The sequence below is a fragment of the Leopardus geoffroyi genome, chromosome X (genome assembly GCF_018350155.1).
Source record: "Leopardus geoffroyi isolate Oge1 chromosome X, O.geoffroyi_Oge1_pat1.0, whole genome shotgun sequence".
NCBI classification, from domain to species: domain Eukaryota; kingdom Metazoa; phylum Chordata; class Mammalia; order Carnivora; family Felidae; genus Leopardus; species Leopardus geoffroyi.
In genome coordinates, this window is record NC_059343.1 from 108,245,268 (window position 1) to 108,260,157 (window position 14,890).

General features: G+C 39.6%; 1 protein-coding gene across 2 annotated transcripts in view; it reads right to left on the reverse strand.

The window, feature by feature from the left end:
• Positions 1-14,890, reverse strand: part of AIFM1 (apoptosis inducing factor mitochondria associated 1) — a 33,431-nt gene that overhangs the window by 16,850 nt on the left and 1,691 nt on the right. The window contains exons 2-5 of one of the 2 annotated variants that reach the window (XM_045470779.1): positions 8,524-8,666; positions 2,722-2,821; positions 1,164-1,288; positions 908-1,038 (exon numbers count right to left, since the gene is read on the reverse strand). In XM_045470779.1, coding sequence (XP_045326735.1) covers positions 908-1,038; positions 1,164-1,288; positions 2,722-2,821; positions 8,524-8,666 — 499 coding nt within the window. Of the gene's footprint in view, positions 1-907; positions 1,039-1,163; positions 1,289-2,721; positions 2,822-7,192; positions 7,324-8,523; positions 8,667-14,890 lie in introns of both variants that reach the window. The other variant, XM_045470780.1, reaches the window with a different exon arrangement.

Below are 14,890 nucleotides of genomic sequence, written 5' to 3' on the forward strand. Positions count from 1 at the left end.
CCACAGCAAAGAATTATCCAGACCTAAATGCCAATTATCCAGACCTTAGCCAATAGGCTGAGAAACCCTGCTCTGGATTTAGGCTCATTTCAAAATTAGAACAGGAAGACCACCCAAGGAGCTGGTATTCACACATCCACACAAATAAGTTGTCTAGAACGGCTGGTCAATGGACAGCTACATCTAGCTCCTGAGAGGATTTTGCCTCAAATAGCAGACATTAGCTATGAGATATTAATTAAGGGGTGGCTAACATAACTGACAGCATGCATCCTGCTTGAGAACAGAACATGATAATGGGGGTGAGGGAGGTAGGTAGATTTGTAAAATTTAGTCTAGTATCAACACAAACTCTAATGAGAAAAACATTGGAACCCCAAAGCAGTACTGGAATCAAGAAGTCCATGGAGTCCCTTAGAAGGAAAAGGCTTCAGGACCTGTATTTCCAAGTCTTTCATGCAAACATTTTAATAAAGAGGTTCTTCCTTACGGCATTCCCACAATTCTGAAACCCTGCTAGGGCATCAAAGAAAATGCCAGAGAACAGTGGCTTTCTTTTACTTTTCTGGGAGACACCTAGGGAAGTGTCATGTAAGGAGGGACAACAGTGGCCAGGCCGATCTTCACTGTAGAAGTCTAACAGAAAGGTCCCGGAGATAGGAGCAGTAGTACTTCAGAGGCCAACACTACAGCTTTACTTGTTGGCAGATCTCATGACAGAATCCAGGCCTCCTGCCACTGTATCCTGTTGCCTCTGAGCTGTGCCAAGGGTGTACCACATCAGACTCCGCTGTGCAGCCACGTCGTCTCTCCTATGTGCTGCACAAGGCTCTGTGCAAAATCCTGACCCATTCCTTATGCTTAGCTGAAGTTGCTAGTCAGGCCCATTTTACATAAGTGAACACACCTTCTCTCTTTTCCATTCCACTGTCTGAATCGCAGCGTCTTTGTGACATTTGGATCATCTGAAAACCACAGCTCTTTTGAAAGAGGAGGTCGCATGTATGGCAGCTCTGGATCTTCAGACACAATCAGTACCTTTAGGTATAAAATAATAATACTTATCAGAGCCAGGTCATTTAAGAGGCAGATGTCAACGTGTTCACACGGGCTAAGGGCCTGCAGACCACACCCTCCATGCCAAGCAAGACTGTGCGCCTCACCCTGGCCCCTGGATCCCGAGCCCGGATGGATCTAGCCGCAGCAAAGGCAGCAGTGCCTCCTCCGATGAGAAGGAACGGAACATGACTTGGTACCCTGACTTGAGGAACTGGTTCTCCTTCTGGAGCTGCAGGCAACAGACCAGACAGGGTTAATTTTCTGGAAATCTCAGATGAGTCCTTGCCACTATTAAAAAAGAAAATCAGCTTGCACTTGTCTCAACCCTTTACGTGAGGCTAGCAAAATGCTGTACCTACGTTAATCTTGACAAACATCACAGCCACCTGATGGGACAGGAAAAACAAGTATCTCTTTCATTTCATAAGTGAAAAATAGCCCCTGAAGAGGTGACTGATTTGGCCAATGTTGTTCATTCATTAAGTCTGTCGGAACTAGAACCTAGCTTAAATGTCTAGCTATTGGAAATATGTTAGAAAGCTTCTGGGGCACCTGGATGGCTCCGTTGGTTGGGCGTCTGACTTTGGCTCAGGTCATGATCTCATGGCTCGTGAGTTCAAGCTCCGCACTGTCAGCTGTGCTGACAGCTCAGTGCCTGCAGCCTGCTTCGGATTCTGTGTCTCCCTTTCTCTCTGCCCCGCCCCTGCTCGTGTTCTGTCTCTCAAAAATCAATACATTTAAAACATTTTTAAAAAAAGAAAGCTTCTGCTCTTTCCATTCACTTCCTACTGACCAACAAGAAATATCAAGTTCAGGGGCGCCTGGGTGGCTCAGTCAGTTGAGCATCTGACTTCGGCTCAGGTCATGATCTCATAGTTCGTGGGTTCGAGCCCCGCATCAGGCTCTGTGCTGACCGCTTGCTCAGAGCCTGGAGCCTGCTTCAGATCCTGTGTCTCCTTCTCTCTCTGCCCCTCCCCCGCGCACGCTTTGCCTCACTCTGTTTCTCAAAAATAAATAAATGTAAAAAAAATTTAAAAAAGAAGAAATATCAAGTTCAGTTTCAGCTTTTGTTAGCAATAAAGGGGGGGAAACTCAGCAGGCCAATTGGGAATTATTATACAGCGTTCAGAAATAAGGAGGTGTTGCTGAAGAAAGTGATGTAAATCGCCCACCCAGAGTTGTAGGACTTATTAAAGGATTAAAACATCCCTCTCTGAAAACTCAAGCCAGTCATGGGGATGGAACTGATTGCTAGGGCTATATGTTATAGGGAAACAAATGTATCTTTTAACAAATAGAAAACTCCGAAGACTCTAACGGGGAACAAAACAGACCAAAAGAATTTCCTCATCAAAAAAAAGGCTTTCATGTCTTTTCCAAAAATTTTCCTCACCAAGCTTGCCTTTGTAATTTAAAGCTTGCCTTTTAAGAGTCCAATATAAAGAAAAATAACCAACCAACATAATCATCATTAATAACTATTCTCAAACCCAAATTCCAGTCAAATACTTTAATAAATTACTCCCATGTCTGGGGTAATTCCATAGTTTTTAGAATCTTACCAACTCATAGCATCGTCCTGTCTATAAGACATCTGCAAAGCACAACACCCAAACTGTTTTTAACTTGCCCTTCACATACTGAGCCTCAAATGATACTCACCAGGTGACGTGGCCATTTTCTGTTTCTCTTCTGGTGTTAGCCCTAACCCTGACATTCTTTCATTATATCTTTTTTGGTCATCTTTTATAGTCTTGTAGGCCTGCAGATCCAAACATGGAGAAAATTTATTTTATCATAAAGTCAGCTCACACCGTAAGTAATATCAGTATTTTTCAATTAAATGAGAAGCTTTTGTCTACATGAGGTAAGTTCTTCTATGTTAAAATCATTAAGGCAAAATTACTTTCTCAAGAAAAAAAATACTGGGTATGTACACACTGGCCTAGAAAGGCTACAGGTAAGCAGATGAAAATGTTCCATTTTCAAATTTCCTTAGGCTCTGGGGTGCCTGGGTGGCTCAGTTTGTTGAGCATCTGGCTTTTGACCTCAGCTCAGGTCATGATCTCACAGTTCATGGGTTCAAGCCCTACATCAGGCTCTACACTGGCAGTGTTGAGCCTGCTTGGGATTCTTTCTCTCTTTCTCTCTCTCTCAAAATAAACTTTAAAAAATTTCCTTAGGCTCTATGTAAAGAATTTTCCTTATATTTAAGTCTGAAGGTACAGCTAAAGAAAAAAAGAAAATCATTTTATACTAGAAGAATAAAATGCTAAACTTTATAAAAGGGGTTTTGGACCATGCTGGATACTAGTTGTGAAACCAAGCTATACGGTTTTGGGTACGAAGTTGGGACATTAAGTTTTCCAGGTAGATGTCCCAAGTTTTTCTGGGTACTCAGATAATGCCCTGAAACATGACTCCCTGTATCCTAGTCTTCTAGAGTAACTAATCTTTCCCTCAATGGTCTCTCCTTTTTTTGACACTCAGATATTTACCAAGGGTGAAACACCCTGCTTAATCACCTATTTCAAATATACTATCTTTTCTAGCTGTTCAACTTGAAAAAGAGTCCCTTAACATTATGACTAGATTTTTTTTAATACAGCATCAGAGTTTGTTGGAGATGTTTTTTTAAATTGGCAAGAATGATTTATTTTAATTACAACACACTTTTGCTCTTTTGTACTCCACAGGCTCAACAAGACAGAAATTTAAGTGATTTATGTCAACTGAAATCCTAGGTTATTAATTAATTGGAGGAGAAAGTAAGGGCAATCAGAAGAAGTGTCATAAGACATGTCCTAAGAATACTTCTATGAGCCCCTTTACAGAGCAGCCCATTAGGCAATGGGCTGTAATGAGGAACCTATACTCTGAGATCTGGGCTTAACATTCATTAGCCTGGGAACATCTAACATATGATATGAATGGGTTAGAAAATTAAGTACTGTATGTTAAAAGAAAATGGCTAGTCCTTGAATTTACCACTAAATTCATCAAATTAATACACTGAATTCAACTAACATTAATTTCAGGAAGAAAGTTTTTACCTTATCCGCACCTAAAAAGTTATTTCTTTTAAGAAAGGGAATTTTACCAAAAAGATGGCTTAAGCTGGTCAACATGAGTGAATAGAAATGCGTCATGCTCAGACAGAGAGGAACATCCAAAAATAGCCTAGGCTCTCTTACACCTCCTAATGGTTTCACACATGAGGGGTAGAGCAGACCAAGAAATATCTTGAGGTTTAGTGGGGTTTGTCATATATTTATATACACATATATTTATGGATCTAGCTTTTAAGTAAATATCCTGATACAAAAATATGTACAGACATTCTAAATAAAAATTTACTTTTCCCCCAAGTACTGCTGTATTCCTAGTTTGCACAAATTTGCAATTATCGACATGAATACATGTCAGGTTAAGAAAAACTACAGATTTGGGGCGCCTGGGTGGCTCAGCTGGTTGAGCATCCGACTTCCACTCAGGTCATGATCTCGTGGCTCATCAGTTCGAGCCCCGCATCGGGCTCTGTGCTGAGGGCTCAGAGCCTGGAGCCTGCTTTGGATTCTGTGTCTCCCTCTCTTTGTGCCCTCCCCCACTCACTCTGTCTCTCTCTCTCAAAAATAAATAAACATTAAAAAAATTTTAAAAAACTACAGATTTGTGAAAAATATCACTGGAGACAATTTTTTTTTAAGGTTTATTTACTTACTTTGAGAGAGAGAGAGCGAGCATGAATGGAGAAGGGGCAGAGATAAAGGGAGAGAGAGAGAATCCCAAGCAGGCTCTATGGTGTTATTATGGAGCTCAACTTGGGGCTTGATCCCATAAACCACGAGATCATGACCTGGGTCGAAATTAAGTCAGATGCTTAACTGACTGAAATACCCAGGCGCCTCTGCAGACAACTTTTCTAAACAGATTAATATGTTTATTTTCCTTAAAGAAATTTGAAAGGAAAAAGATCATTTTCTACGGCAATATGATTTTACCAGTTGAACAAGTTGGGCAAAGGGCCCCAATACTAAATTTCATTAAATATTCTAAAGGCCACGTTAGCTCTGCTCACTGATAAGTAACAGGACTGAGATTAGGAGATCTGCCTGTTATCCTAGACAAAGTCACTAGAGCAGGAGGAGGAATGCCCACATCCACGCCCATTAGGAGTTCCTATTTGCAATCTAAGTCGAGGAAGCACTGTTCAAATCAGTACTTTTCAAACTGAGGTTGCAGCCCATTAGTGGGCTGTACAATCAGTTCGGTAAGGTTCTAATCAGCATTACAGAAACAAATAGAAGAGAATAAAACTATCAGAGTATATCACACCTACTAGGTATTATTTTGAACTTTGTTTGAATTTTATGTATGTATAGTAACATAATGGGTTGCAAGATAAAATACATTTCTTTCTGTGGATCGTGGTAAAAAATGTAAAAACAACTGGTTTAAAGTACAGACCCCAAACAAACATTTCAGAAAAGTTTTCCTTGTTCTCACTTCTGCCCCCTTACTTTTGGAGGCTGGAGTCGGGGGAAGGGAAAGAGCTCCCAACTCAGGAGTCACTAAAGTAGTATCTGTACCTAAATCAGGAACATTTCCTCATGTGCGAGAAAAAAAATTATGAAGGAACGCCATTGTGGACTGAATGTCTGTGTCCCTCTCAAATTCCTATGTTGAAGCCCTAACTCCCAATGTGATGGTATTTGGAGAGGAGACATTTGGGAGGTGATAAAGGTGAAATAAGGGTAGGGCCTTAATCCGATAGGGCTAGTACCCTTATATGAATAAGAGACTCCAGAGCTCATGCGTTCTCTCTCTCTCTCTCTCTCTCTCTCTCTCTCTCTCTCTTTCTCTCTCTCTCCCTGTGCTATTTTGTTACAGCAGCCAGAGCAGACTCATACAAACACTAAATAACTTATAGCTATATCTCATCAAATCTGAATTCCGATTTTAAGTTAACAGTTCTTGTGAGACTAAGACCAGTTTCAGAGGATAAAAATCTAAGCTGCCTGAGATCACATTTTAAATTATTTAAAACCTAATATAAAACCTTACAGAATAGTTCAATAACAGTTGCAGGTAGACAAAAGCTTATCATTTAACCTGAAAGCACTATAATTAGCTTTACTATTACCAGTGTTGGATAAACACAGAGGGCAATGAGGCATTTGAGTGAATGGCTTGAGAGGAACTTGTGCTTCATAGATATTTCCAGGGCAAGAGAAAGCAACAGTGAATGGCCCCTGTCTTGTGGCCTGGCATCAAGAGGTTTGCCTGGCCAGCTCTGTGAAGGCCATCCAACTCTGGTACAGCAACATAAACCAGAGGCTTATACGGTTTCAGTTGTTACAAACATATCAGATGCAAACACTTTAAATCCAGTTTTGAATGAATGAGGTGGAACTGATGGCAAATGCTGAGAGCTAGGAAATGGAAAAGGTAAGGCTCAGAGGGTAGTATCTCAATTATGAATGAGAGGCATTTATGAAAGCAGTCTACACAAATGTGTTAGCTTGTACCACTTCAGCCACTAGTTTGACCAAATTAGAGATTACAAAAGGGACACTGCCAAATGAATTTACTTTGAAATAGAGGCTGGGGGTGGGTGGGGCGAATACTGTAATTCTGTGGCTTTTCTGGACCTCCTCAGAAGCATTCAATAAAATGCCTTTTCACAATAAAAGTCAGGTTGATCATTTCTGACAAAACACAAAAATTATGTTTTACCTAAAATGATCTAAAATGGATGGTATTCAAGTTCCTTTTGCTTGCTTATTCAATGTTTACTGTTTAAGACTATCTTGTTAGGTCTGCAGCACTGAAGCACAATATAATTTAGCATCTTAAAAAAGAATTATGAACTTGGCAAAAGTTTCAAAGAAAGGGTTAATGAGAAGGATCTATAATAATTAAATGTATGATAGCTTTAGATACATCTGGTAGGGCTTCAACAGTTTGAAAGATGAGATCTGAGGGCTCCCTAGTGACTGACAATGTCCCTTTGATGAATACCTAGAAAGCACATGCTGTGAATACTTCACTGTATTCTAATGGATCAAGTTTTCATTAGTGCCATGGTCTCACCCACCCTACCCCGAAATATATTTTAGTGTAAGCATCTTACATAATAAACTCCTGCCCCAGTGACTGTCGCTCCTACAATTAAGAAGTATACTAGGCTGCTGCCATCTTTCACGGGAGCACCTGTAGACGCTAGTGATCTAGAAGGGGATCCTAGGTGATGACACTGCACAACTGTAGGTAAAGATAGGGCCAAGAAAGAAACAAAAGGAAATAGAAAAAGCACTAAGTATTAATGAAGAAGCATTCAACACAAAGGCAGGGAAGGATTTTTGGTAACCCTGTGCTAAAAAAGAAAAAAAAACATGCTGCTCCAGGACTGGAGGAGAATGTGTCCTTCCTCAAAGTCTGTTATCAGAGTTCACCTATTTCTTATTCTGAGTCAATTCACAACTGCAAAAACTGTCTATTGGTGCATTTGGGAGTCAGGTCAGTCAATCTAGGTAACTTCAAGTAATTTTCACACCCCTTTTTTATAACCTAGTGACCAAGGAACAAAGATAATTTCACTGTCTTACCAGTGTGGAAAGAACCATACACCGTATGTATGTGCCATACACCGTAATGGCATCCAAAATTTGCTCTTGGGGAGTGAAACAGCTTCCTTCAATCAAGGGTGATAGTAGGTGTTATCTAAGTTGGTTCACTCAACCTTACGTGATCCAACTTTAGACTGATCTGCTTAGTCACAGTAAACCCTGCCAAGTTAAAAAAAAGAAAAAACACCTATGGAATAATTCCTCTGTGACCAACAAAGCTGATCAGAGTTCATTTAAGGAGATAGAATTGTGTTAATACTACATAGCATTTAAAACCATATTTCTCACCTCACACAAATTCCATTCTAAAAGTGGAGATACTAGGCCTACTTCTATAATTGAGTCTTTGGGTGAGATTCAGGGATAGTTTTCCTTTTAGGAACATTTAATAGTTTGGATTGAAAGCTGTTGTTGTTTTTTAATGTCTATCCAAAGCTGAGGAAAACACTGAATATTTGACAAATGAGTCAAAATCAAATATTGTGCTAAGGAGCTGCAATGAGTTCTGACCTATTCACAGGTTAGTGTGTCATATCTAAGAGAAAAGGTACAATTTTGTGGATTAGTCAAATCTAAGAAAACGCAGTGGCTTTCAAGTAATGAGTAAAAAGACAAGTGAAAAGAGCAAAGCTAATCAACATGAGATTAAATTTCAGTCATTCCCATGTTGGCTTTCACAGGATGTTAGATAGTAGGCACTTTAAAGAAGGCTTTTTGGAAATTTTTGCAAAAGGAGAAAGGGGAGTTAGTTGCAGAAGTGTTAAAGCAGGGGAGTACTGATCTACTAATGGGAGCTGTCTGGCAGCTTCTTTACACACGCTGCTTTTCTACTTACATATGCACCAGCTCCTATTGTTGATAAGCCCACCATAAGGACTAACACAGAATTATCGATTTTGCCCCCTGATGCACCAGAGCTAGCCATTTGTCTTGTCATCTGGAGTTCTAGAGGAACATGCCATCGCTGGAACAAGTTGCCTGAGGAACACAATTCATTAAGACACACACACATACAAAAATAAAATAGTTAATACACGTTTATGACTACAGGTCAATGCACTGTAGAAGTCAAGACTTACTGCCCACTGGGCTGCATGATGTTACTGTTCAATGACCAAGAAAAAAATAATTAAAACTGTACGAATACTATAGATACTGAATCTTCAAACTTAAATTGTTGGAGACTTTAGGAGTATAACTGAATGCTGCCCAGGGAAGAAATTTACAGCTTACAGAAAAGATAATGAAAAACCAACAGGCAGCTCATCAAACACTACTACTACTCTCTTCACATCCTCATCACAAATGAAGTAAACACAGAGAGGTGACTGAATAGATACAAAAAGTGAACTACAGGCTACCTGGGACATTCATTGGAACCACCACTTAAGGGATAATCTAAATGGCTGGCTCGAATCCTGCACAAAATAAGAAAACCCCACAACATAATCGAACCTGGACACAGTTTAGTCTTTCATGAAAGGTAATGTGTCCTGGAAGATGGAAATGCTAAAGCACAAAATAAGAAAAAAAATTAAGTGGATTTATCTTCTCCAAAGAACTAAATAATTTCAGATTATAAAATATTTTCTAGAATGACAAAATTTTAAATATCCATCAACTACTTGGCTGTTAGTCCTCCAAAATAATATAAATATTATGTTGATGTAAAACTCTGTATATCCATGTAATTACCTGAGGAATATAACAACTCTCATACACGGAAATGAGGGAAGGTGTCAGAACCTTCTCTGCTTCTGACACTCCTCATGTTGACTACCGACCTAGAGCAGGGGTTTGGAAACTTTTTCTGTAAAGGACCAGATAGCAAATATTTTCAGCAGCAGTCTCTGCTGATGTTGCACAAAAGCAGCCACAGGCAAGATATAAATGAATGGGTATGGCTGTTTTGTAATAAAACTTTATGGGCACTAAAATGTGAATTTTAAATAATTTTTGTATGTCACAAAATAGTATATTTTTAATTTTTTTCAGCTATTTAAAAAATGCAAAAATCAATCTTAGCTCAAGGGGCATACCTACAAAAGCATGTGGGTTTGGCCTGTGGGCTGCCATTTGCCGATGCTGATCCCGATCTAGGGCAGTGGTTCTAAAGCTTGAGCGTGCATCAGAATCCATTGGAGGGCTTGTTAAAACACAGATGGCCAGACCTACCCCCAGTTTCTGAGTCTGGAGATCTGGAATGGGGACTCAAGAATTTGCATTTCTAACAGGTTCTTAGGTGATGCTTATGCTGCTGGCCTGCACTTTGAGAACCAATGGTCTAGAGGCAGATAGATCTATTCCTGGTCTGACCAGGCTTTGAAAGACAAACAGAATGGGCATTTCATAGTAGAAATATGGAGCTTTCCTCCTTGCTTCCACAATTTCAGGGCACAGAAAAGTAAAAACAGAGTCTGTAGCCTCTTACCTGAAATCCTCGGGAAACTGTATTCCAGAGCTCAGAATTGTTTGGTTTTAAGTATATAATACAGATACCATACCGTAAATAACACTCAGCACAGTGAGGGGCAGCAACCCACAGTCACACACATTAATGTTTCCCTGACAAAGCTGACTGAGTGGGATGAACAAAAGATTTAATAAGTAGCCTTTCTCTCCAGTTCAGGTCAGGTTTAACTGGCAAATGAGTTACAAAAACCTGATTTTTTGAGTCCTATTTTGATTTCTGAATTACAGATAAGAGACTATAAATCCACACCCATAGAAGTGAAAATGTATTTTTCTTTACTGTTTTTATTTCTTACCTGCTTTAGAATCCTTCATCGCCACATGAAGTAAAATGGTTTATATTTGGAAATAACAAATCATGAAAATAAAAACATGCAGGGGTGGAGAAGCTTATCTCAATCTGGGCAAGCTTTTGAATTTCAGAAACCCATAGAATGATTAAGCACCAGAAGCAGAAACTGACAACTCTCAGAGCTTAGAAAATGAAACTGGGTAGAAAAAGTTCCACGCGGTTTAGTTCAATGAATTTAGTTGTGTTCCCCACTTCCACCATAAGTTTATTTATTGAAAATAAGTGGCTTTTTAAAAAATTCCGCTGGGGGCGCCTGGGTGGCGCAGTCGGTTGAGCGTCCGACTTCAGCCAGGTCACGATCTCGCGGTCCGTGAGTTCGAGCCCCGCGTCGGGCTCTGGGCTGATGGCTCAGAGCCTGGAGCCTGTTTCCGATTCTGTGTCTCCCTCTCTCTCTGCCCCTCCCCCGTTCATGCTCTGTCTCTCTCTGTCCCAAAAATAAATAAACGTTGAAAAAAAAAAAAATTCTGCTGATTATCCCTCTAGAAGATCCTAAATCCAGATATAACAAGTTTGTTTTAAGGTAATGATACTAGTGTTTATTCTGTTTTTGCTAGCTTTTCACAAACTGATAAAACTAAGAGTGTAGATTTGGTAAAGTTCAGCAGTTTTTGCCTTGATTTGCCAAAAAAAAGACACTTAGAAGTAAATTGAGTTTGTTTTTTTTTTTTAATTTTTTTTTTCAACGTTTATTTATTTTGGGGACAGAGAGAGACAGAGCATGAACGGGGGAGGGGCAGAGAGAGAGGGAGACACAGAATCGGAAACAGGCTCCAGGCTCTGAGCCATCAGCCCAGAGCCTGACGCGGGGCTCAAACTCACGGACCACGAGACCATGACCTGACTGAAGTCGGACGCTTAACCAACTGCGCCACCCAGGCGCCCCGAGTTTTTAAAAAGTCAATTGGTTAACATTTAAACTACTGCCTGAAAATAAATGTAATACACTATTATTAATAAACCATTTTTACATACCTACCAACTGATTTTAATTTTGTAAGAGGTGTTAAGTATTGGATGGATGTTTATATTCTCCCACCCCCAGTCTTCTTTTACCCATAAAATCACTCCCACACCTCTCCCCCATAGCTTCAAAATTTCAGGAAATTTTACATCATGACTAAACATGTCTTTTCACTTGTCCTGCCAAAGTGGGAAGCCAACTTACTCCTTGCCTTTTCATTACAACACCAGTCTGAGATTTTCTGCAATCAGACCACACAGAGAGGTAGCACTTCCTTCCTCATACTTGGGATTCAATTTTTTTACTTGATACATTTATATTATGATTGCCATTATAGCAGTAATTAGCACCTCTATCACATAATTATCATTTCTTTTTAGTGGTTGGAATAACTAAGATCTAGTCTCTTAGCAAGTCTGATTATAATATTGTTGTCTATATTCACTATATTGTTCAAGGATTCAATTCTTGGGGGCGCCTGGGTAGTTTAGTTGGTTAAGAATCCAACTCCAGCTCAGGTCATGATCTCATGGTTCCTGAGTTCAAGTCTCACGTTGGGCTCTGTGCTGACAGCTCAGAGCCTGGAGCCTGCTTCAGATTCGATGTCTCCCTCTCTCTGCCCCTCCCCCTCTCATTCTCTCTCTCTCTCTCTCTCTCTCTCTCTCTCTCTCTCTCAAAAATAAACATTAAAAACAAGGACCCAATTCTTGAATTGTTGTTACAATTGTATTTAGTGCCTAACACATAGTAGGTGTTTGCTCAATAAATATTTGTTGTATTAATGAGGGAAGGAAGGAAACACAAATTCTTTCCAATTCTATGGTAATGACTGAACAATTTGAAGAAGTCTTTGCAAATAAGTTTTAGCCAGATCTGAACATAGGGAAAGGGAAGGAAAAATCAGATAAAAACAGACAGGGAGGAAAACCATGAGAGACTTTTAATTCAGAGAACAAACTGAGGATTGCTGAAGGGGAAGTGGCTGGGGGCGGGGGGTTGGCTAAGTGGGTGATGGGCATTAAGGAGGGCACTTGTTGAGATGAGCACTGGGTCTTTTTTTTTTAAACAATTTTTAGTTTTATTATTTTTAATTTTTTTAATGTTTATTTATTTGAGAGAGAGAGAGAGAGAGAGCATGAGGAGAAGGGTCAGAGAGAGGGAGACACAGAATGTGAAGCAGGTTCCAGGGTCCGAGCTGTCAGCACAGAGCCAGTTGTGGGGCTCAAACTCACGAACCATGAGATCATGACCTGCACCAAAGTCATAGGCTTAACCAACTGAGCCACCCAGGTGACCCTGAGCACTGGGTCTTGTATGTAAGTGATGAATAACTGGGTTCTACTCCTGAAACCAATACTACACTGTATGTTTACTGACTTTAATTTAAATAAATAATAATAATAAATTAGTAAGCTCTTAGTTAACTACAACTACAGACTAGCATTAGAATAGTACCTAAATTGGCAAGTTCATTTCTGTAGATTTCATAATCTCGTTTTCCATACTCCCAGAAAGTGTTTTCTAGAAATACATCCACATAATTGAGGCACCTGGAATCTCAAATAATTAAGAGGTCTATATGCTCTTGAGTCTTATTTTCTGAATGTTAAACTGATTTTTCTGACATGGATAAAACACAAGACAGGACAAGCTACGCGGTCTGTCCACTGTAGCCAGGTATCTCTTTATAAGGAATGCGACAACTGTTTCCCTTTATCAACTCCCCCACTTTCTTTAGCATAAACCCTTGCTGTTATTTTAGATGAATCATAGTAATAATAACTACAGTGCAGTGTGAACCACTCTGAAGAAAGGCAACAGAGGAAAAATGATTTAGAGGACAAAAAAAAGAAATCTAACTCTGTTCTACAAAGTTAAGTCCTTCACAGTACTAGGGCTCTGCCACTGAGAATTTACCACGTGCCAGAGACTGTACAAAGCACTGAGGACACAAAAATAAATAGGACATAATCCCTGGCCTCAGGTAGTGCAGTAGTATAGGAGGGACAATGGCTGCCACTATTCTGAGTATCAGAAAATGGGATTAACACAAATCACAAGAGACTCAAAGTTGCTCAGTCTGTTTTCTTTAAACCTTAAAACAGTATTTCCCAAATTTGCCTGATCATAAGAATTACATCAAGGGGCCTGTTAAAATATAAATCCCCAGGGGTTTCTCCAGGACATTCTCATTCAGTAGGCGTGGGGTCAGCCCTCTTTGATTTACAAGACCAGGCGGCTTTTGGAAACATGATCTAGAAAAAAGTTACAATATGCTGCAACTCCCTTAAAATGTTAGAAAATGCCTAGACAATATAACTTATTAACTGGATGCAGAAAAGGCTGACTTGCCAAAATTTTTCTTCTGGAAAGCTTTGCCTCAGCAGAAAAGAGTGGGGAACGGCTCATCTTCTGGGCTTCAAAAAAAAAAAAAAAGTGTCATTTGGCAGTTCCCAGTAATTCTAGATCCTTGCCCACAAGGAGTCCAGTTTCCTTCTTAAGGAGGTGAGAATTCTTCTGATTAGAGAAAAATGGTTCAAACATTTGACCCTCAGGTCAAGGGTTGGTGATCAGTTTGATCACAGGGGCAACACAATGTTTGGTAACCTAATAAAATACTACAGAACAGAAAATATCCATTACCTAACCTATCTGCTCCTCAGTGCTGAATGCAGACATAAAGTAGTCACCATTAACTGCCTTCAATTATTTCTGGAAAGAGGCAGAGCATCCAAATAAAGTAAATAAATAACAGCAATTATGGTTTTCAGGCAAAAGGTAACATATAATGAAAATGAATCTGACAATGGCGACAGATGTGGATGAGATCTTTCAAGGTGGGTTTAAAGTTTGGTAACATCTTGACAAAGAAATGGGGGTGGGAGGAGAAAAGGAAAAAACGAAGGGAAATTGGCATATAAATAAAGAGCGCCTCTTCTCCACCTATGCAAAAACATACGGCAGATGCTACTACTTGAAAAAGAAACCAGATTATAAACAATTAATAATAAAGCTAACGAAACAGGGTTAATTCCTAAAATTATATGATTTCTTTTTGAAATTGTAACCCCACCCCACCCATTTCTAAAGGCATATGATGTTGTACTCTGGTGCTTGGCCAAAGGACAAAGAATAAGTGTATACAAAGACGTGGATGGATATGTTAAGAAGTCAGAACATATTCTACAGCATACTGCTTTCAAACAAAATCATGCAATGGAAAAACGTCTGTATTTCTCAGTAGTTTTAACATCACCAACCACCTTCAAATATCTAATAAATCAATTTAACATTACAAATCCATATTTATTTAATGAGAACTTTTGGTCAGACTTCAGAGTACCGGTAAAAATTGTGAGTTTTAAAATAAGTACACAGAGTTTGAAAGGCTAGTGTGGATGAAAATCTTCAGCTTAC